The sequence below is a fragment of the Gambusia affinis genome, linkage group LG10 (assembly GCF_019740435.1).
Source record: "Gambusia affinis linkage group LG10, SWU_Gaff_1.0, whole genome shotgun sequence".
Taxonomy (NCBI): domain Eukaryota; kingdom Metazoa; phylum Chordata; class Actinopteri; order Cyprinodontiformes; family Poeciliidae; genus Gambusia; species Gambusia affinis.
In genome coordinates this window covers 1,321,454-1,345,567 of record NC_057877.1, presented here as the reverse complement: position 1 = coordinate 1,345,567, position 24,114 = coordinate 1,321,454, and the positions used below count along the sequence as shown (strand labels likewise).

At 37.0% G+C, this 24,114-nt stretch overlaps 1 protein-coding gene across 7 annotated transcripts in view; it reads left to right on the top strand.

The window, feature by feature from the left end:
- The window catches only part of LOC122837974 (inactive N-acetylated-alpha-linked acidic dipeptidase-like protein 2), a 321,561-nt gene that overhangs the window by 160,570 nt on the left and 136,877 nt on the right, over positions 1-24,114 (top strand). For all 7 annotated transcript variants that reach the window (XM_044128206.1, XM_044128210.1, XM_044128205.1 and 4 more), the window contains one exon: positions 4,622-4,754. In XM_044128206.1, the coding sequence (XP_043984141.1) occupies positions 4,622-4,754 (133 nt within the window). The remainder of the gene's footprint in view (positions 1-4,621; positions 4,755-24,114) is intronic.

The window sequence follows — 24,114 nt, the reverse complement described above, 5'->3', positions numbered from 1 at the left end:
GACAGAAATTTTCACTAATGAATAATTTAAGTGTTTACTGCAGTGAAAATAAGAATTGGTTGCAGTCAACTGAATCATCTTAATCCTTTCATATAGCTTTTTTAAAACACTGAGACTCATCCATAAAATAAAAAATTAAATTAAATAAAATTAAATTAAATACTTTCTGCCTCATGAAACAGTTCAGCTTCTGCAGAAGATTATTCCTCTTTAATATAAAGCTACTGGGAAAAGAGGAAATGAGACAGTGGAGGTGACAGCACATTCTCTGAATCTACACAGTTGAACACATCACAACCTACTGGAACTTCTGGATCCTGTAAATGATCCAGTAAGAAGCTGTTGACCCATTTGCTCATCTTCACCTAGTTTGTGACAGAGTTGATCGTGTGTTCCTTCTAATGGTGCTGCGAGCCAGCAGCTGAGAGAAATGATTGCCCTTTACATACAAGTGGGGACAAAAGTGATTGATGAGCCTTGAACTCTCACTAATGAGTGTGTGACGGTGACTGCAGGCCCAACGCTACACAGCCAGCAAGAGTCACACTTGACAAAAGCAAGATGCTTCTGTTTATCTTCATGGTTAAACCCTGTTCTGTTCTATTACATTCAGAGTTAATGTTTATCCACTCAGTCCTAAATCAGCATATTTTGTTCTGTGGATCGAATGTTAAATGCCTTTTAGCTCTGATTTTTTTTATTTATTTATTTATTTATTTTTGTTGTTTTTGTCTTTTGGAATGAAATTATGTTTGCTGATGTGAGACTGTTCAACAGGATGTCAGCTTTTTAGTCCAAATCAGGAGTCACTAAGAGACAGTGAGTGCTCTAACATGTTCTCTTTGTCATCCTTTAAACTCTGTATAGTTTAGAAGTAGCTGCCAGTGATCCACACACTCTTTATCACTGGAAATACTATTTGTGTAATTCAAACATAATGTACAGCTCTGGAAAAAAAATAAGAAACCACTGCACATAACCCCACTGAAAACCTCTTGGCTATTTCACCAAGTACTGATTTCTGAGTTTAAAACATTAGTATTGTTGTTTTTTATTGAATATTGTTTTCTTTGCATCAATTTGAGGTCTGAAAGCACTGCATTTTTTTTTTTTATTTTTTTTTGTTAATTTGACCATTTTTCATGTTTTTTGCAAATAAACACCACATTTTTGCTTGGAATTTCAGAGACATGTTGTCATTAGTTCATAGAATAAAATAATAATGTTCATGTTACTCAAACATATGCCTGTAAAAAGTAAAATCAGAGAACATGATCATTTTAAGTGGTCTCTTAATTTTTTACAGAGCTATGTATGATGAATGTACCCTAATCCTAACCCTATCTTTGACACATCCTTGTGAAAAGGACACAGTATACATTAAAAGGGTCCAATAATTTTATTACATAAATTTCCACTCACTTTTCACTGTTTGATATGTGGTGATGAACCTGAAGTAAAGCTCAGCTGGACTAATCAGGCACATAGGTCATTTAGCTAAAGCCACAGGATCAGAAGAATCTCATTATTCAAAGATATCAGTGAGGATAAGAATAATAAAAAAAATCTATTATTGTCTCTCCTTTTGTGTGTTTTTAAGGATGTTTACCCAGCTGATAGTGGAGTAGACTGGGTTTCATAGTGGACAAAAATAGAGCAATTTTTGTCCCCTAACAAATTGCAAAATTTATTTCATCTCCAGCTGCTGTGGTTTTCTTTCACATTGCAGTGATTCAAATGTCTGCATGTTTGAGTGCAAATGGGTGAATCTGACTCTAGTGTAAAGTGCTGTTATATTTTGACATGAGTATAATGACTTCATCTAATATGATTATGAGGTTGTTTTAATTATGTTTTCTGTGGTGTCAATTTGTCGCCATTGAGTTCATTTTGTTATGTGTTTTGTTGGTGTAGGCAAGATGTGGGTCAGCAGATTGTCAAACTGAATCAGGTGAGACGAAGATGGTGCTCATGGGAACCCTGGTCAGCGTCCAGTTAGATTCTGAAATTCTCCCAATTCACGTCTCAAACAAAACGTCAGATGCTTGTGCACTATGACTTCGGTGCACAAGCATCCAGCTTGAGGCGTTGGACACACTTTTGAGGTGCAGAACACCTGAATGCAGCATAATTAAAAATGGAGCAAGAAGAATGCATAAGACATTTTGCTGCTGACAGAGATATCGTTCACCTTGACACTTCTCTCTTCTCAGTGGGGGTTGCTGGTCTACAGACACACAATTTCCGGTACAGCTTCATAGCGGAGCTTCATTCATGGTTGAGCTGGCACATTTTATACATCACAGCCAAATATTACAGACATAGTCGTACTAGAAAACAATTTATATTTATGCTTTTATGAAACTGAGATACATTGTTCGCCGCTTGACCTTGCTGGGTTATAGTAGCGTTTGTTTGTAGTATTTATTGAGCGAAAGGTGAAGTACACGCTGGACAGTCTGCCAGGCCATCACAGGGAAACACAATATTAATCCTGCATATACTCACCAGGTACCTCTTTATTTTTATACACTGTTCCAGTATTGATTCTGCATCTGTTTTTACCTCAGAACTGCCTTAATCATGGCATAGATTCAAAAATATGTCAGTCATATTCCTCAGAGATTTCCATCTTTAAAATAAAATGATGTCAGATTTATATAGTGCTTTTCAGGACCCTCAAAGACACTTTACAAGTATTCATACACACATTCATACACTGATGATGGCAAGCTACTGGATTGTAGCTACAGCTTCCCTCTGTCCCCATATTAATGTAGGTGATGGCATCAAATAGTTGCAGCAGATTTGCTAGACACATATCCATGATGAGAATGTCCTGTTCCACAATATCCAAAGATGCTCCAATGATGGAGGACATGAAGACACAGTGAACTTGTTGACATGTTCAAGTAAGCAGTTTAAGATGATTTGAGCTTTGTGACGCGGTGCGTTTTCCTGGGTACATTGCTGTCACAACAGGATGGACATGGACACCAACAACGCTCTGATAGGTTGACGTGTTCAAGATATTGTCAAAGTGGCCCAAAGTGTGCAAAAAATAAAATTGAATCCGATACAGTGCAGGATGTAGCCATGCTTTCTCTGTATTTATAAAGAACAGATTCTTTTTATGAAGATTTGCAGGGTTAGTTGCAGGTGTAAAAGTTATTTAAATCTGCAATTAATTGCAGATGTAAATAATTTCACAATATTTTACATTTTGTAAAATGTAAAATGTACATGTTGCAGTTTGCATTATTTTACATTATTTACATGATAAGACTGATTAGCAGTCTTAGCAACTGATTTTGTTGTTCTCTATGTGTTCAGTGTTATTGGAGAGAAGGGCAGAGTTGTGTAGTGTGTGGAATGTCCGTGGCTGGTGTCACATATTCAATAAAATTTTTATTTACACCCATGAAACAATAAAAAACAGAAACAAGGACACCTCCCACTGACAGCTGTGAAATACAGCTCTGTTCTGTGACATCTGCAACATCTTTCTGTCTTTCCCATCACTGCTGTTGACTAAATGAACGCTGTCATAACGGAACAACTGAAATCACTCAATCAGAAATTTCATTCAATAAGAATGTATGAAGCTAATTTAGTGATAAGTATTCTTCTTGTGGTAATGTGATAATTTAATGTTCATATCGTAATCTACCTTGACAAAAATTCTAGTTTTCTAAATCTAAAGATACCCCACAGAATAATGCTGCCACCACTGTTTCACTGTTGGCATGCTGCACCTTTGGAGATCTCTAGTGTTGTTCTTCTGCCAACCTTTTTTAATCTTTTCTGCAAGCTATGGTCTTTGCGAAATGATGCAGGTGAGAATATTTCACACAAAAGCTAAAACTGAAGAAGCAAACAGTTTTTTTTAATCTAATTTACTTTTTACATTTCCCCTTAATCCAGTTGCTTTGTTTCAATTTAATTGTATGAAATGAATAAATAAGGATGGAAAAAAGTTTGAATTCCTTTTCTGGTCTGGTTTTTTAACGGGCATCTAGACTGTTTTATATCCGCTCTCCACTTATACAATAAGAAAAAAAATATATATTTTTTTTTTCTTGAGTACAATTTGATAAACAATCAAAAGCACTGTGTAAGGAATATTTCTTTAAATGTTGCTATGATGAAATTCTTTGTCATTGCCGATTGGCTACTGAGTCCACTTCAGGTTATTGGTGGGTTTATAGCCTGTTAGATGAGTCTTGGTCTTTTTTGCTTTTGGAAGACTTCTTGTTTGGTTATTTCTGTCTCAAAGTCATTTTGCTTCAGATGCTCATCACAACCTGTTCTCAGCATTAATCGATGTGTTCCTCAGTTGATGTTTTTCTAAAGATGGATAATCAATATTTTACATTATTTGTTCGTTACATCTCATAGTCTTTGCGCATAGTTTTCTTTAATGTTATGTTCTTTTTTTTTTTTTTTTTTTTTACTATTTGGAGTAGGTTGTTGGACCTTCATTTTCTTTACAATACCTGTCCTGCCATAAGAAATTTAAGTTGCAATATGTTTATGAATAAGAATTAAAAATATGTTCAATGTGTTCTTCCATGGAAGAATTACTTATCTCTATAATTATATTTCTGTGTTTTGCACCCAGCTGTCTCTATTATCTGACTTCGGTTTTCGAGGCGTTCTTCTCTACATCGATCCCTGTGACGCGCCGCCTGGCCGAAACATCTGGCACGAAGCTTTCAGAGTCACTTTAAACCCTGGAGGAAACCCTTCCTTTGGTAAGTGACCTAGATTTTTTTTTTTTTTTTTTTTTTTTATTATGACATTAGAATAGATTTCAGCTGATATGAAAGCTGAGCTTTTTATTCAGTGTATGTAAACATCTGGTTCCAACTCAGTAAAGTTATGTGGCAACCAGCATCTTTCCAGTCATAATATTCCAAAGTGTTAAATTATTTCTGAAGAGGAGATCATTATCTTTTCTAGGGGTGCACCGATGTGAAAGTTCTGGCCAGTATCAATATCCAATATTAATATTGCTGTTATGTGTATGGATGTTAATCATTCTGACATGGTGAAAAAAACATCCACATAAACCTGGCATTGCTTCTCTGCTCAGATTAAACACCTACAAGTGTGTGCTGGTATCATGTACCAAATACCACATGACCAACACAAACAGCTGAAGGATGGAAATACATATTGCTTATTATTATTACACTTTTACACATTTTTTTAAGAAATGACTAACATTGGCTGATACTGATGTTAATCTGGACATCCGTAATTTTATTTTTATCTTGTGACTGGACTATGTAACAAACTTTACTCACATTTATTCAGTGATGTTTTTAAAGGCTGACTTTGTTATTTTAATGGAAACTCATATAAAGTGATCAAAATGACGAGGCCACTTTGTTAGACACGTCTTGATAGAACCAGGTTAAACTTCCTTTTGTGTTCATTACATCTCAAGTGTTCACAGCATAGATTCCACCAGGGGTCAGAAACATTCCTCAGAGATCTTCACATACCTAATACAGTTAGTTATATTAACAATTTACACAAAACTGAGCTATGTTCCTTAAACATTTATTTCCGATAAAACAAAGCATCACAGACAACCAACTAATTACTAAGGTATTGTAACATCTTAGAGCTAACAGAGAGGGTGCAGCCCTAATTGGCTCAAAAAATTCACCATGACATGTAGCTTTCTAGGCTAATATTTGAATTACCCAATGTAATTAAACCCACATGTCTTTCTGATGACAACCTGTCTGACTTATGGTTACTCTGCTGAGTGGTTTAACACGCCAACATATACTCTACAACAGGAACAGACTAATCACTACAAGAACAATGCTAAACAATTTAAGAAATGACTAAAGCAATGACTAAATCTTACCCACAATGCCTCACTGTAGACACATAACAAACATACCAGAATAATGCAAATACATAAACTCTGTTTTCAATTAATCAACATTTTCCATTTTCTTTGTTGGTCTTAATATTGTTACAAATATGTTAATTAAAGAGCAAATCGGCAGGAAAAGTGGGTCTATAATCGACTCACATTAAAACTGCTGTAGATCCTTATTACAGGGACATAGAAGGAGCAAACCAACTAACATTCACAAGTATTTTTTTTTTCTGACATGGCTATGTGAATTTGTTTTGCACCATTTATTTGAGATTATTTGATGCAAAACTGTAAGTGTAAGATTTTTGTGAGTGTGACTTAAAGAATACAATTTGTGTCTTGTATTTTAAGAAGTTGAAGAAGTGTAACTCTTATTTTGTTTTTATGAAAGACTTAAAAAACCATTTGCTCTAAAAATGCCTTCATAAGAACAGTCTTATTACTTAAGTTACTTCATACAGTGAGCTCAGCATGTGCGGTGTCTTCTTAACACAATACGATGGGGGACTTCGTAAAGAAAAACATTGGATTGTTGAATTCACTCAGCCCTGTTACTGATGCACCAAAAAATAATTTTATGTGACTTTAAAAAGTAAAAAAAAATGTTAAACTTAATAAAGTGTGTTATTTTTGAAATTCCAACTCATAATAAAATAATTCAAAATAAATAAAAAAATGCTAAATATTAGTTTGGGCAGGGCTCTATCTATGTAGTTCAACACTTCACTGAGTTAATTTTTTGATGATAGCATTCCTCTGTTGGTGCAGACTTTTCTACTGCTAATCTTTGATGTAAATGCCCCTTTCCACCTCATCCCAGAGGTGATCTATTGGATTAAAATTTGGAGACCAGTTGGGACCAGTGAAATCCTTTTCATATCCAGTAAACCAGGAGATTACCTGGAGATAACTGGAGCTTTGTGACATGCTGTGTTATCCTGCTGGACATAGCTAACAGAGTATGAGTGGTCATTAAGGAACTGACATGGTCAGCAACAATACTCAGGCAGGATTATGATTTTTAATTGATGCCCAGTTAGTACCAAGGGCCCAAAGGGTTCCAATAATCACCACATAGACATAATTTCAGGTAGAGATGTAGCTCAATAAAATTAATGTTTGTCCTGATGTTAGTTAAATTACTCCATCCTCTACAGTCGGGTCATACACCAGTATTTTAAAGCAAAAAAAAAAAAAACTGAATTATGGTATTTATTACCAAAGTTATGTGTTTTCTGTAGAGGTAACCAGCAACAAATATCATGATACTTTAGCGTCACTTGATCGTAGATCAAGTGACGCTAAAGTATCATGATATTTTTAAAGTATCATGATATTTTTAAAGTATCATGATTTTAAAGTATCATGATATTTTTAAAGTATCATGATTTTAAAGTATCATGATATTTTTAAAGTATCATGACAGTTTTTTTTTTTTTTTACTTGTGATGAATTCCTGTAGGAATTCATCACAAGTAAAAAAAAAAAAAAAAAAAAAAACTGAATTATTTGGTTGCTTTAAATAATTTTGTTAAAGTGTTCTCTCTTGAACATCGTCCAGGTCTGAAACCTGCTCTCGTATTTTACTCTGGCCTCAGGCAGAGGACGCCGTTCTGCTGTATTTAAATCAGCCTCCCAGGGCCCATGTCCTCTTTGACCCTAGTCTTGTCCCCTCTTCCTGGTTTTATGCTGGGTCTGCTCAACAGGGATGTGTCATTACCACTCAAGTATCCTTAGTCCTTGTAATAGCCTGAGTGCCACAGTGCAAAGACCTGTTGGAACCCCAGCAGATGTCTTGAGCTGCTGTGTGAGCATGTGAAGGAGTGTGTACGGTGTGTATTTCACTCGAAAAGAGACAGATGCTGACCATCCTATCAGATGGCCAGTTCCCCATCAAGGTTCTCAGCGCTAACTGAGCTCAGGAGACCAGAGGATGATAAATGATGCCTAATTGCTCATATGTGCCAAAGGTAGTTCGGATATGAAGGTTATTTTTAATCTTCTAAAACATGTCATACAGAAAATGAGAAGAGGCAAGTATTTAGTGTTAACAAGGATTTTATCTGTGCATGCTGGCAACATTCTTTATTTGTCAATGGGCAGATCTACAGAAACTTGAGAATTCAGGGAAAGATGAGCAGTTGCTATAGTGATAGACACCTGTCTCTGACTTCGGCTTTAAAAGAACAAGAAAAGATTTCACAATATATATATATTTTTAATGGCAGTATTATGTATTTTCCAGGAATACAGTGGCATTTTATAGTGGATTTAAGTAACTAAAGTAAAAATGCAGTATCTATCAAGTAGGACTTTAAAAAAATATTAAGTCATAATTTAAGGCCTTGAAATTAGGCTTCTGTCTCTTTAAAAACTCCTGTGTTTATGATGACTACCTCATCACGACATGGCTCCTCTATTAACACTTCAACAACATTTTTGTCTGTGTTGCACTGAGAAGTAGCTGCTATAACAAGCTCAGCAGATGCACAGGTCCACCAAGTGTTTGCTAATTGCTGCTGGCTAGTCTGAAGAAACTTGGAAAGTGCAGCTCTGAGGAGAAGCTGTGCCTGGAAGCTGTTGCTATGTCCAACCAGGCGATTATCACTGCCGAATGGTTGCCATTGGAAATTAAAGGATTTCTCAAACATGCAAGAAAGAATCAAAGCAACACTGCAAGTATTTTTTGGATGACATGAACCTCTGAAAGGTCAATTTTACATGATATTGCCCCTTTAAAAAAGTGTTCTTTTTACAAATACACAAAAAAGTTGCACACATCACTCACTGTAGTTTATGGAATCTTTTTTTAGGGGTCACTGCTTTAGGGATGGTCAGCATGGGGTTGTAGGGCTGGGTCCACCTGCTGGGCCAGATGGTTCATGTGGTCTTTGCTGGTCTTGGTGGTTCTCTGGTTCCCTAGGAAACTACTTGGCTTTGGTTAGACTCAGTAATTTCAGACCTCTACTGCGGGGGAAGCCCTCCTCTGAGGGCTAGTCTCTGTTGCTGCCAGGTAGCGGCATATTTTGACAGAAGCCCCCCTACCTGCATGAAGTGGATATGAGGATGTTGAATTAATGTGATTCACTTATCACATCGCTTTCCAATAAATCTTTACTCAGGCTGTCATTTTTATAATAATCTAATACCACTTACACAGTAATATATAATATTACTGCTTGAAGGAAAGTTAGATTTTTATTCTCTTTAAATTAAATAAATGAAAGATTATTTCGGTTCATTCACACATGACATTTATGAATCCATACTTTAATGGTTCAGTTATTTCAGGCAGCTGGAAAGTTCTCTGATCTCTGGAAGCTATGAAATGGAGAAATATTTAATTTGCTGCGTCTTTCTATCAGAACAGAGAGTAAATTGGAAATATTCACAGACCTATTCATTGACAACCAATAATGTCTGATCTAACTGAATATTATTGGTAATATTCAGTAATATCCAAAAGCACTTGAGGTCAGAAAACAGGTGTCATAAATTTTACAATTTTCAATTTGTACCTCAGGCAGCTGGTGTCCCACACACTGAGCAAAACATTTTTTATTTATTTATTTTTTTAAATGCGTGCATCCTTCTCCTTATCTTTTTCTGCCAGGTTTTCGCTTTTTATAGGTTAGTTTTATTGAAGAGTTCAAAAATGAATTTTCATAGTGTGGAGTCGGGAATCCAGTGTTGCTTCTCTACAAGAACATCTCTGCTGGTTGGCCACAGTGGATCTCAAAAGTATTAACACCCCTAATAATCCGCATAAAAACATGAAAAATGATTTTAAAATTCTCTCTCCTTTTATGTATTCTATTCTGTATAATTCAACTGAACAATTAAAAAAGTATATATATATATATATATATATATATATATATATATATATATATATATATATGTCGTGGGAGAAAACAATCAATAATAAAACTTGTTTCTACCTGCTTTTCATAAGTGTGACTCACTTTAGACAAGTATCTTTTTGCAGAATGTCACACATATTCATATAATAATCTAATACCACTTCTAAGTGGTATTAGATTATTATATGATCCCTAGGTCAGTGGCGAGAATGTCATTTACAAGAAAGAAGTTCAGAATTTTCTTGACATTCTGTTGTTTTAACTTGTTACCTACAGCCATAGTAAGCAGAAAGGGTCAGGTGGAAGTTTTTCCAAACCGCAGACAAAACCAGCCAGAAGCTGGTCAGTGTCGCTGCCAGGAAGATGGCTGCCTCACTGAGAGAATGCTGCAGGAATTTCTAGCAATTATTGCTGGTCTTCTGAATGTGACAATAGCATTCTTTGTATGTCTGGACTAAGAATTAGGGTTGAAGACAGAAGGATTATCTTCTAAAAAAAAAAAAAAAAAAAAACATTCAGTCCTGGTTGTATACCTTCAGTTACCTGTGTTACTGTTTTTTTTTTTAGTTTGTTTGTTTGTTTGTTCTTTTTTTTTTATAAATGTGGGTGCAGTTATCACCGGCTATAAATACTATGAGTGTGTAATACTGCATATTTTGGTTTCAGTACTGACTGCTGGAAAACTGAACATAGAGGGATTTTGTTATTATCAGGGAAAAATAAGTCTAGCCATGGCCTAACCAGAGGTCTGTAGGGATGTTTTGTCGTTGCTGCATTTTGTAAACAACAAAATAACAGTAGGGTGTGCAAACATTTGAGAACCATCATATATCTCCAACTTGAACCAAAATGGTATTTATGTCTGTTACATTTATTAATAATGTACTCGTCATACCTTTCATTAACTGTCAAGTCCTTTTGTGTAACCTGGCTTGACACGTACACTTTGATTTTTTTGTTTTTCATAAGGGCTAAATATGAGCTTCTGTTTATCTCTAAGTATCTTGAATAATCAGTGCTCCTGCTGATTACTTGCTTTTCTTTGGTTGGATCTTTAAATGACTCCTCGTGAGGTTGAGAGAAAAATTGTATCCATTAGAGCTGTAAAGTGAGCTTGTGCTATTAGTCTGCTAATTCTCCATCAGAACCTACTTAACATGTGCCGTATTATGATGATTCCACAGTGCTGTTTCCTGGCTGCTTGATGTGTTAAGAAAAGAATCATTAGAATTGAATGAGGAAATCCTGAGCCCGGCTCGGTTTGGACCGGGCCCTTTACTCTTCCCAGGCTAACCCAAACCCAGCCCTGGTGAGTTTGGAGAACGGAGTCTGTTTGTTTCCAGCAGACCCGTCCGTATCAAGCAAATCGTCTGCTGTTTAGTGAGATGTTTAAAGAGCAATCGCCTCACACCTGTTTTGGGTTTAGAAGCTTTTAGCTTCCAGGCCCTTTGGTGTTTAAAGAGCTTTAAAAAAGGCTCAGTTCTCTGGGGTGTCAACAGTTCCTTCCTTTCAAATGGAGAAATAAGCTCAAAAAAGCTGTCAGTAGAGCTCCCTGGTGGAAACGCTGCCAGTGGAGGGCTGTTTAAAGTCAATATAATTCCACTGTTCGCCTTGGTGCCAAATAATATTTCCCCAGACTTTCCCTCCACATCTCAGTTCATTGTTTGGTCTTTGTTGTCTCTCACTCTGCTCCGTCACCTCCTCCTTCCTCTGCTTGTTAATTTGACTGTTCCATGAGTTGTCACCCAGAGCCTGCTGAGACATACAGCAAAAACAAACCCTGATGCATCTCTCCCAGATGCGCTGCATATGATGTTGTTTACGTGTTCATGTCACCATGGATGGGTAATTTGTCTGAGCGTGGGCTTTCGTCGCCAACCATGCGTTTGTATGTTCCAAACTTTCCTTGCGTGCAGCAGTGATGGTTTAAAAGTTTTCCTGCTTCTTAGTGTTGCATGTGCACGCATCCCCGTGTATGGCTCCAAGTTTTCTCTTTTTTTTTTCTCCTATGTTTAGTAACACCACAATGACTAAAGCACTAATGAAAGGAGATGTGAGGGGATAAAGCTACATGCAGATTCCTACAGAGACCGAAGTGTTTGCTTTGATATCATCAGCAGGTGTTTGCTGTCAGCCTTACTCCACGTTCATCTGGTTTGATATGCACCATGCTGCTGCAGCATGCATTTATTCTTGGAAACGATCCTTCAGCTTGGAGTTCACTGCTTGCCGTGCAACTGTTCAGACTCTTGCAAAAGACTTCCTAAAAGTCTTTGGCAAGAATTTTAATTCACAGAGCTTCACTTAAATATATCTAAGATACTTAAAAGTATCTTACTGATGATAGTTGTTATAAACTGTTAAAATTGTTCTTAACGCCTTTAAATTCAGAAAACAGTTGATTGTATAATTAAAAAATCTGCAGCTTTTATTGGTTAATAAAAGTATTCAGAAGTATTTAAAAAATTTCTTCTTCTCTGGAGTCTCCCACGTCCCTTTCAGCAAACACTAGTGGATCCTTCATGTTGTTGTCTCACTCAGTCAGGTGACCTCTATTCCAGTCATTATGAGACTAATAGCACCAACTGACTGGCAATCTGTTGAATTGGGTTAGTCACTTTAGTGGTGTGAATATTTCTGTGGCCTCTTTTGATATTACTGGTATTTAGTATTTTTGGTATTTTGAGGTCAGTATGGCACTCCCTGACTAGTCCCCAGCCTGTCTTCACCCTGCTCACATTGGCACAAAGACCGTTGCCAGGGGCGATGCCAGAGAGGACCTCCTGCTGGCAGCAAAGGGAAAACTGCTTCTCCCAAGATGCCTTCGGTGACTATATTCCAACTGAAGAAATAAGCTTTGGCCCCCGGCTTATTTGAAATTCTGTAGAAGGAATCATTGAATGATAGACTTCCCAAAAGAAGACTCTGACTCCGTCAAGAAACTGATACCACTGGCTCCTCAGCCCCATGCTTGCTTCAGCCCACAGCTGAGAGCAGAAGCCATGGCCCTGACCCAGGCTGAGGATGCTCCAACGGTCTAAGCTAACATGTCAACCGAGTCGAGCCGACGCTTCTCCACTAGCTGAGCAGTTCTCCCCACAAACACTGTCATGCTTGAGCCCTGGACTTGGGAGAAGAAGTTAACTACGGTTCTTTAGAACTCATCCTTGTGCCTATGCAGGGATAGGTTAGCTAAGGATAAACAAGTTAAATATTATGGTATACTGTTGTGAATAGAGTATTTTATGAGATTGATTGACGGTCATTTTATTAATGCAATGCAAACTTACTTTATTTTATTATAGTTTCTTTCCCCTCACTAAGCTACAGAGCTCTAGCATAATGCAAGCTCAAAGACAAAGGCTAAATGCTATTGATGCTAAAGGCAGCCGCATGCTACAGCATTCCAAAACAAAGCTTTTCTCTATTTGTGCGCCCAGCTTTAGAAAGCAGCTGGAGCAGTTTGAAAGAATCTGTTATGTGTTGAACTTCAAAGATATTTTTCAAAACATAAAAATAATTCTTTGTTAGTTTTAAGTTATTTTAATCTTAGAATCCCAAAAATGACTAAATATCTATCACTGCTGTGAGTGATTACCGGTAATAACATAAGAATCAATAATCCAAGAGGTTATTGATTCAGCAAAATCTTTGATGAAACATCCATCCATCCATCCATTTTCTGTTCAGCCTTGTCCCTAATGGGGTCGGGAGGTTTGCTGGTGCCTATCTCCAGCTACGTTCCGGGCGAGAGGCGGGGTCACCCTGGACAGGTCGCCAGTCTGTCGCAGGGCAACACAGAGACATACAGGACACACAACTATTCACACACACACTCACACCTAGGGAGAATTTAAAGAGACTAATTAACCTGACTGTCATGTTTTTGGACTGTGGGAGGAAGCCGGAGAACCCGGAGAGAACCCACCATGCACAGGGAGAACATGGAAACTCCATGCAGAAAGATACCGGGCTGGGAATCGAACTCAGGACCTTCTTGCTGCAAGGCAACAGCTCTACCAACTGCTCCACTGTGCAGCCCTTGATAAAACATTAGTTTGTCAAAATTGTCTTATCTTCACTTTGCATTCTGAGTTTTTGGAACTTTCTTAGACTTATCTTATTCAGGTTAGTTAATTTGGCCTAATTAATTCTTCCAAAACTCTGAAATTAAAACCTTGAATTTTCAGAATTTATATTCATGCTTGACTTTTATATATCACCATATATCATTCTATGAATTAATTCCTGTTTTTCGTTACATATTTTGGCATTATAGTGTGCATCATTGCTGGACTTATTATTCCATCTAGTCTTATTTTAATACGTAGGCCTCATCATATAACTGAGACTGGGAACTATTTGAATATTATTTCCTGGTTATTAGGTGACACTGTGATATTTAATTGTGGTTTAAATGACTAGTTTTGTTACCATTTGCTCTCAGCAATTATTTATAGATATTCATAGTCAAACCAAATAATTCTTCTTCTCCTCTATTAACCTCCTAAAGGCTTTGGTTTGATGTTCCATGACTACCCTGTATTTAAACTAATGAGCTAAAGACCACTTTCTATTCAGTGTGTTCATTTAACTCTAACAGAGGCATCAAATGGGCCATATGAAAGCGCTCATCTTCTGACCACCCTAAAGGTAACAACCTGAAACAATTAGCATATTCACCTGCTGCATCAAGGGAGTTTTTTTTAAAAAAAGAATCATTGCATTCGGGAGGTGAACAATTATGTGATCACAGTCAAGCACAGTAACAGTAGGGATAATATCAAATACAGGCAGCAATTACAAACTGACCAGCACCACTCATTAGTTAAACATGTCGGGGGAATTCTGACAAAAAAAAAAATCTCTGAAAGACAAACCCAACACATGGCAGCTACATTAACACAACAGAGGAGATTGCCTCACTACCAGGGGCAAAAGCCTGGCAAAACATATGAGGCCTGTGATGTGAAGATGTGCCAAAAACAATTATTTTCTCCGGTTGTCACAAAGAAAGAACAGAGCATGTCTGTCCCCAGTGGTGCATTCTTTCCTGAGTGTTGCACCAAACAGGTTTTTCCCAGGCAGATTGCCTTATTGTTCAAATGAAAATGAAATCCAAAAATAAGCATCTGCAGCTTTAATGAGGACTTTGAACAGCATTCCCAGACTGTTTCTGTGTAAGTGAGCAGGAACAATCTCACTTACACAGGAAGTGTGTAAGTTCATGTATCCTACATGAACTGTAGGATACATGTCCTACAGTTCATGTATCTGCCATCAGAACAGTCGCTTTTTACATCCATGGATTTGAGCAAGTGCCATTTGTTTCATTTAACCTCTGGGAAAAACATTAATGAGTTTTTAAACAGCGATGCAAACCTGGTGAATCTCAGCCTCAAGTGTTTTGCAGAATTTATCCAGTTTCTCTGTAGGACTGTTCAGTATTTACCTCCATCCATTGGATACATAGGATTAGTCTTTCTCCACACATTGTGTTTGTAATAACATCCACAGATAAAATATTCACCTTATATTTAATGTGTCACCTGCATGGATTCATTTTATGATAGTTGTTTTAATTTTCTAACTTTAACTGAAACAGACGGATGTTGTTAGCTTCCACCACTGTGATGATCTATCAGCTGTTTAATAAGCTGCCTGTTAAGTAACTTTAAGAATAAACAACTTCAGAGAACATCACTTTAAGATAACTCATCAATTAACTGCTGCTAATTGATGAGTTAGCAGCAGTTTTAAAATGTTTTAAAACATTTCCTTTAAAATGCACATGGCTTCATCATTTCTTTCTAAAGCTAAATTTGACTCGGTGCACAGCTGCAGTCTTCCATAAACCGCTGACAATGCTTTCATCCAAAGTTGTTTGTTATAGTGGTAGCTGACATCAAAATATTTATTTGTTTTGATATGACTCTTTTATAATTCTGCTTAGGGCTGAACAGTGGCACAGTTGGTAGAGCTGTTGCCTTGCAGCAAGAAGTTCCTGGGTTCGATTCCCGGCCCAGGTTCTTTCTGCATGGAGTTTGCATGTTCTCCCTGCACATGCGTGAGTTCTCTCCGGGTTCTCCCACAGTCCAAAAACATGACTGTCAGGTTAATTGGTTTCTCTACATTCTCCCTAGGTGTGAGTGTGTGTGTGAATAGTTGTGTGTCCTGTATGTCTCTGTGTTGCCCTGCGACAGACTGGCGACCTGTCCAGGGTGACCCCGCCTCTTGCCTGGAACGTAGCTGGAGATAGACACCAGCAAACCTCCCGACCCCATTAGGGACAAGGCTGAACAGAAATTGGATGGATGGATGGATGGATGGATTATTCTGGTTGTAACATATTTCAATACTTTTCAAACTAATCACATCCTGAGATATCTTACAGAACAGACACTTTTCCTGCTCTGTAAATTTAAATGAACTACATTTCATGACCAGTGTTTCTCCAACAGCGGTCTGTGCAGATTTGCACACAGCTAACAGAATGAATCAAATGACACAGGCAGACAGGAAACTGCTGGAAATATTCACTTTCAATATCATTTTTCAAAGGTTTACAGGTTCTTTCAAAGACACTTATAAAGATGCCTGGGATTTGAAAAACTGGCCGGGGTTCCTGTGAAAAGATTTCACACCGACTCTGCTTTGCAATATTTACAATATTAGATTAAAACATATAATTACTTTTGTAAAACTGACAGGCAGATATTAGGGATGACATACAAATAGTGTGCTCTCTACCACTTTAGTATTCTATGGCACATTTTCTGTTCCATATTTAGTCTATTCTGCAGTTATTCCCTGTTTCAGTCCTGCTTCATCCTATAGTTCTTGTCTGTTCTGAGTGACAGTGCAGCTAAATCTCATGATCCTCGTCCCAATATTCACCCTCATCAGTTTCAGGACTCCTGTCTTCAGAAATACCTTTTCCAGATCCTTCTGTCTAATCTCTTTCATTTAAAATAAAGTAAACTGTTTCTCAGTGTAGGAGATGGACTTGGCTTGATTTGTCACAAGTAACTGACAGTTGGGTCACAACTAAATAGACTAGTGTCCTTTCTCCAAATATTTTTTTTTAAACGTATGGTTGCACATAAATTTCCTTTGGTCTTAAAACATGATACCAAACAATAAAATCATTGATAATGGTCATTATGTCTTTGTTTTGTTTTGGCACCAAGACCCAAATCAAAGCTTGTTATTTGAGTTTGATTTATTTTTATATATTTTTTTCTGCTTTTTAATTTTTATTTATTTATTTTTTTTATGTGGATGCCCTCTGTGAAGCAATAATTCTTATTTCTGTTATGTTCTAAGTTAATCTTTCAAGATTCAGCTTTTGTGAAATACCGGACACACAATGAAATAAGAATTTTGTAGATTAGATTACAAACATCTTTAATAAAATGACAGCCATTGCTGTATAAAATAACGTTTCATAGGTAGTCAGGCATCTATCAAAACACATAAACTCCACTCATTAATATTTGATGTCGGATTATTTGACATTAGACTTCAAAAGTAATTCTTTGATTTGATGTTTTTACTGGTCAGTAGATAAAAACGTCCTGAGAAATGCTCCAAACAAGTTATGGCAGATGTTTCTAGGAAAACTAGAGATTAAAAAGGTATGAACAGCTATGTTTGGCCTCATTTGGTAAAACGGCATCAAATTAAAATCCTTTCCTGGACCAGATCCAGTTTCATCTGCAGTGAAGAAGGACTGTTATTCTATCTGTGCTTTAAAGAACTGCCAAGTATTAAAAGTGAAAGTCAGGGAATGCCACTCATCCCTTCCTTTTGAATTTCTGAGAAGTCATGTGAAAAAAATATAGTACATCATCTTGTATATTCAGTTATTTAAAAAAAATGTTAGCTGATTATATATTGAAGTAATTTATCTCTGGAAAAGAAAGTGGTTTAGATACAGTTAAACTGTAGCATTCAGTCAACTTTGAGAAGGCTAGAACTGAAGGTGAAATGATTTATTAAAGCCATCCTTGTAAATCATCAACCACCATAAGAGCTAAACAAGAGGAAAAAAAAAAAAATTACAATTGTTTTACCGTTAGTGAAGCATAGCTCATTACATTGATACATTTTTGTTATGAATCATTAATTAAGCAGTCACAAAATAAAAAAAAACTTAGACTTCAGTTCCATTACTTGTTCCCTTATTGACTGAAGCTTAAATTTAAGTCGCCTTTTATGCGTTTTTCTTGCTGTTGCCATTTTCTTTCCTTGCAGTTAACCTTCTCCGGTTGTTCTGTTGTTCTGTTATTATAAATACGTTTCACAGAATGTTACCAAAATAAAAGCATGGAATATTAATGGATTTGAGATGTGTTTTCCATGCTTCTGAGCTCCCGTTTAACAGAGCGGCCCTCCCTGTGACTTCCCCAATCAGATCCTCCAGACTAGCCAGCAGCAATCAGCAAACACCTGGAGCCATGTTGTGATGACTTCCTAAAGGCGGACACTCAGAGAGAGATATCCAATTTCAAGGCATTAAATTATGATGTCATTTTTTTATGCCGTATTTATTATATACAGCATTTTGTTATGTGCTTTCGGCACATTGTATTTATTTCTGTCTATTTTTTTTTCTCTTGGATCGTTTTGTATAGACTTTAGTTGTAAGATTTTTTTTTTGTTGTTTAATATACTTTGGAGTTTGGATTATTCTTTCTTTTCATAATTTGGTCCGTTAATTTGTGACACTGTTGGACCGCCTATAAATAGGCTGGGTTGCCCCAGGTAAAGGGCGACGCCCACTCCCAACAACCACCGACAATGCGTTCTGACACACGTCTCCAGCCTGCAACACGGTAGTTTTTTGTTAGCCGTTTGTTTGGTTGATGTTTTTTTTTTTTTCGTTGTGATTTTGACCTTGTGGGACCAGTTGTCCTGTTTTCAATTTTTCCTTTTCAGTAGTTTCTTTTTCTTCCTGTAGTCCGGTACTAGCAGGGGCTTCGACGGCCATGTATAGGGTTGGCACCCTGCTGTACCATTTAGTTCTTTTTGAACGGCTCATCAGGTCCAACTTTCTGTTCATACTTTGGGATTTTTGTTTTATTTTATTTTTGGGACACGGGGAGCTGAGGATTTAATTCTCTCTTTTCCTTCACAGGAAATCAAAAGAATCTCATCCTAAAGAAAAAGGTCAAGAGAGTTTTAAAATAAAAATTACTTTTGAATCCTCACTTTTGTCTTCATGTCCTCAAATATGTTGTGCCCTTTGTGGACGTAACAATTTTTATAACTGAAGGTAAAATAGGTAATTGATTATGCTATAAAATGATACTAAGTGGCGTCTCAACTCCAGAGCCTTACAGAGAGTTGGAAAAAGCTCATAATCAGTTTGACGATTTATAGTTTTTGGTTAATAATGTTTTTGATCTCTAGTTAGATCAGTGTACTCAGTTGGTCAAATCAAAGAGTGAGAAGCCAAACGAAACACAGAGGTTATAAATACACCCCTTATTTATAACCTTATTTATAATCAAGCTTGATTAAGGTATGATAAAAAGCCTTAGGCAGACTTTTTATCATGTTAAGGGCATGATAATGCCTAAGGCTTTTTATCATGTTAAGGGCACCGATCATGCAGCCTTACAGTCAATGAGGTGCCTTGTACTGCTCACATAATCCTCTAATTCTATCACAACTGCTAAATCTGCCAGCTGGGATATGCAATCCCACAAACCGAACACGTTCGCTGGTACCTGACATCCAGTCGGAAAGATAGTCAGGTACTTCCTGATTGAAATTCCAGTCATGCCAGATTTACTGAACTTTGCTTTCCAGCCTGTTTCACAGCTGATCCATCATGCATTTCAAGAGTGTATTTACCCACTAAAAAGACACAGTTGGCCTTCATTACACTACTTTATTCTACTTCCTTAACCCAGAAACCCTTTGCTTTTCACGTCTTGCCTGGATTCTTGCGTGTTAAGATTTACGTGTAGGTTGCTTGGAGGAGGCTCCTGTGCAACGAAGCTTCAAATTGGCTCTCCTTGACTTCTGTCAAGAACTGCAGTTTTCCGAGGTAATAGACATGCAAATAGCACGATAAGTGTCCACATTCCAGGCAGAGTCGAGTCTTTGCACTCAGTCAATAACATTATGGAAATGCGCTGTGGTTTCTTTGAGTCGGCCTGTTTGAGTTGGATAACAAGGCAGTGCCAATGAGCCTGTTAGCACAGTGACAATGACAGAATGAGGTGTTTGTATTGTCACATACTCTATTACAGTGCATGCAAAAAGGGAGCGATGTAAAGAGAAATGTGCACCACAGACCTAAAGACAAGAAACCATTGGTAATAAAGACCTTTACTCCATTTCCAGCAATGCCAAAATAAACATTTCCTAACTCATTCCCTCTTATCGTTCACTCACTGTTAGTCAAATTGAGTCATGTATCAAAGTTATCGGGATACTGTAGCTAAACTCCACGTTGAGAATGGATCACTGCACTCTGTCTCACTCTTCCACCCATTTGAAGGAATGATGGCAATGCTATTTACACACCCTGGCTTCAGCTCTGTTCATTTTCATGTTGATGGATTGAAAAAGTAAATTATTGGGAGCTTGTTTGGCTAATTCTACACACATAAGCAACATTGTTGTCATCCAGATGATGGCTTTTGAATGTTATCTCAATGCATTTTCAAGTCCAGTGGGGAATTTCAACATCTGTGCCTCACTGCTTCACTATGCCCAGGAAAGAACTAAAAATAGATGCTCTGCCTGAAGGGACTTTGCCTCAGCAGGTAAAATATCAAATGTAGGCACAGAAAAAAGGAGATTTTCTTAACCTGACATTTAATTATGTTGTCTATGCTGAGGTTTTCCTTTCTTACAGTAAGGTAATGTGAAAAATGTGTCGTGTGGGAATGCATTGGAAAGAACAACATATGGAAAAATATCATAAAAAGGAAAATAAATCTAATATCTTAGTAGTTTCACTCATAAATGGTTAATTTGTTTAAATGGGAAAATCAGGCAAACAATGAGAAACTAACTGAATCTATAAAATAGAAATTTTATTTAGGTTTTTCATTTTGCGCTCAAACTTACAATTAATGCTTAGTAACACTAACCATCTGTAATATTCTGTTTAATAGGCAAAAAAAGATCATCTGAAACTTCCTCATTAAAGTCAACAGTTTTGCATTCCTATAATCTTTCCTACATTCTGCCAAGTGAAAAAGGCGTTATGATTGGCCGATTGGTCTAAAAGTAGCTCTGCCTCAAGATATACTTGAGTAGCAGCTGTTTAATCTAATTAAATTTGTGGAAATTATGTAATTATACAGACAAAAAAAAAAAAACTATGTACAGGTTTTGGTAATTAGAATAAGATCATAAAAAAATTGCCATTAACCTCTGTGTCGTTACCAGACAGATTGGTGAAAAACATGCAGATGTTAGATTTTATGTCTACTGGCCAGTCACCACTGCTTTTTTTTTTATCACATAATGTTTTCTGTCAGATGGAATGCTTGATGGTGAAAATAACTGATGCAAATTCTGTAGCTAGAGAAGAAACATCTGTACAACTAGAATGAAGTTTTCTAGATTTCTACCATCAGCTTATGGCAAAGCCTTTCATTCCCTAACATGTTTCGACATCTGATCAGAAACATAGTTTGGATTAAATAGGGGTAAACAAAATCAAATGTTCTCCATTTCCATGTTCCCATCTTCTATTGAGCTGCATTCTGTGACTAATAAATTGGTGCCATCCTTTCTGGCCTTTGTTCCCTGCAGCTCCCTCTGTGTGAAACTGTAACCTGAATCTGGCCATATGCAGACTTGATGTACCTCATAAGGAGGTGTTGTGACCATGACCATTCAAGCTTCCTCCATTCCAGAAAGCAAATCGATTTCTATTTAAATGTAAAATAAGGAGGAAGAAGATTACCGACGGCAGTGTCAGAGGTCAATGGCATTTTCTCTCTTCTACAGTTATTCACCTGCAGTCTTTCTTCTCTTTGAAGCATATGAAGCGTTCATTCTTTGTTGTAGCTGCCTTTCAATCAAGTTTTCTCCTCTGAATGAAGAATAAGACACTCGCTGAAGAATCTCTTACCATACAAATGTGTATTTGCAACATAGAGACACAAATACATGTGTGCTAGCTAACATTTTAACTATTTATTATTTTCACCATTTTGGACCCCAATAACCTCAACAAGTTACGATTCATCAAGTTAAACTTCCTTGGATGTACACCCACACCTTTTGACATAGTTTTATATCCACCATGTTTTGTTTTTTGGTGTCTTATGGCCCAGCCACCAAGAGGTAAACGGCAACTCTGGAACAACTACAGAAATCCACAGCTCAACAGGTTTCAATAAGGCAACAACAGATTAAAACACATAAATTCATATCACACTGTATATTTACTGTAGTCTCATGTACTTCATGTACTGTTGTTGTATACCATGTAATCTCAATATAATTAGAAACTGAAATCTGTGGCTGTCAAACGACAAAATATAACAGAACTTAACAGGAATGAATAATTCTACAAGTGGCTGTGTTCCCATATCAGAGTGAAAGTGGCTTCAGGCTGATTCAGTTCTAATCTCATTATGTTCTCATGTGTGCACACTGCAGAGCAAGCTGCTGAGATCTGGCAAAGCCACTCATTTTGTCAAGCGGAAGAAACGCCAAGTGGTCTGACCTGTGTGTGTACAAATTTATTGCGTGCTGTGTATTCAGCTGCGGTTGACCCTTGTGTCGTCGTGCTTCTGCTTCATTTCTTGGTAAGAAAAAGTAATTCTGGGCCTTAACCTCCTTATTAACATCTCTGTAGCCTGAATAATACATCCTGAGTATATCTGATGACTTCTGACTGGCCACATACCTTTTATCTTTCCTCATATAATGAGAATAATGGTTCTAGTTTCATTTTATTCTCAGTATTGACTTAGATGGACAACGTGCTCTTAGACAAACAAATGAAATGTGTTTTTCCCTCTTGGAAAATCTCATTTAAACAGCAGCTTTTGTTAATTTTTCATTTCCAGCCATTACTAATTAGATTGATAACTGATTGCAGATGGTGGTCTGAGGTTTTTCTGTTAGCATAAAACCAGACTCAGTGCCACCAGCAACACTTTCTTCTCTGTTTAAGCAACAGAGTTCTCCCTTACTGCCCATTATCTTGTCATGCAGTGTCATAAAGCAAACCAATAAGTGGACTGATATGTCAGGGCTGAAGCACAATGTCCATAAGGAATATGCGAAGCTAGTTTTTGCCACAGCTCCCACAAGTATTTTATACAATAACACAATCATAATTGTGAGGCGGTATTAGGGTATTTCCTATCTCAGGCTCTGTAATGGCCTGGTTTACAATGCATCAACTTCATCTGATTTTTGTTGCTTTTCTTCTGCCCAGCGTTTAAGTGGAAGAATCTGCTGACAAGGCCGGTATTAAGGATGTACTGCAGAGGTCTGAACTTTACTGATGAGTGGCAAGAAGACAGCCATCCTGTTGGTCACAGCAAACACTCAAATATTTACGAGACTAAAGTTGATTTTCTTGTCTTGCATGAAAAAGTTGTGGAACTCAAATTACCTCTGAACTCCACTCTTAAAGATAATGGTGGCAGCGCTAGAGGGACAGTATTATGTATTTTCCAGGCCATTTTATAGTACCATCAAGTAACTGTTATCCTCAGTTATTAAAAAAATTACTCACTGAATCACAACCGCTGGTCTAGTGCAAGTCTTTCACTAAGACAAACTGCCACTGGCATCATTTTTTCCTCTAAGGGACAAAGTTTTTCCAGCATCAGATTATTGCTTCATAGAGTCACGTACAGCAGAGGAGTGGTGAGGTGAAGATGCTTCCTCTGCTGTTGTGTTATGGATGAGGGGCAATGTCACAAAGCCTCAACAGAGCCAGCCAAAAGCAACTGTACAGCAGACAAAGCAACTGCAGGCATGTGCAGACATGAGGACATCATATTTTCATGAAGACATTTATCTGCTTTTCTATCAAGCTATAAGTGCAGCTCAAAAGTATTTGAATATCATAAAAGAGTTGAATATTTTTGGCACTAACTTTGGAAAATGTACATATAGATTCATTACAGTGTGACATATTGCAATATTTTCTTGTAATTTGGTTGATCATAGTCATGATAAAAACCTCATATTCAGTTTTTTATAACATTAAAATGTTACACCTGGAAAATAAGAAAATTAAACACAAATATCAGGGCTTTCTCTCTCTCAGTATTGTGGCATTTTTCAACTAGAAACACTTTTGGTAAATCTTAAGTCAACTAAACAAGTGAATATTTTATTGATTTAACCTCG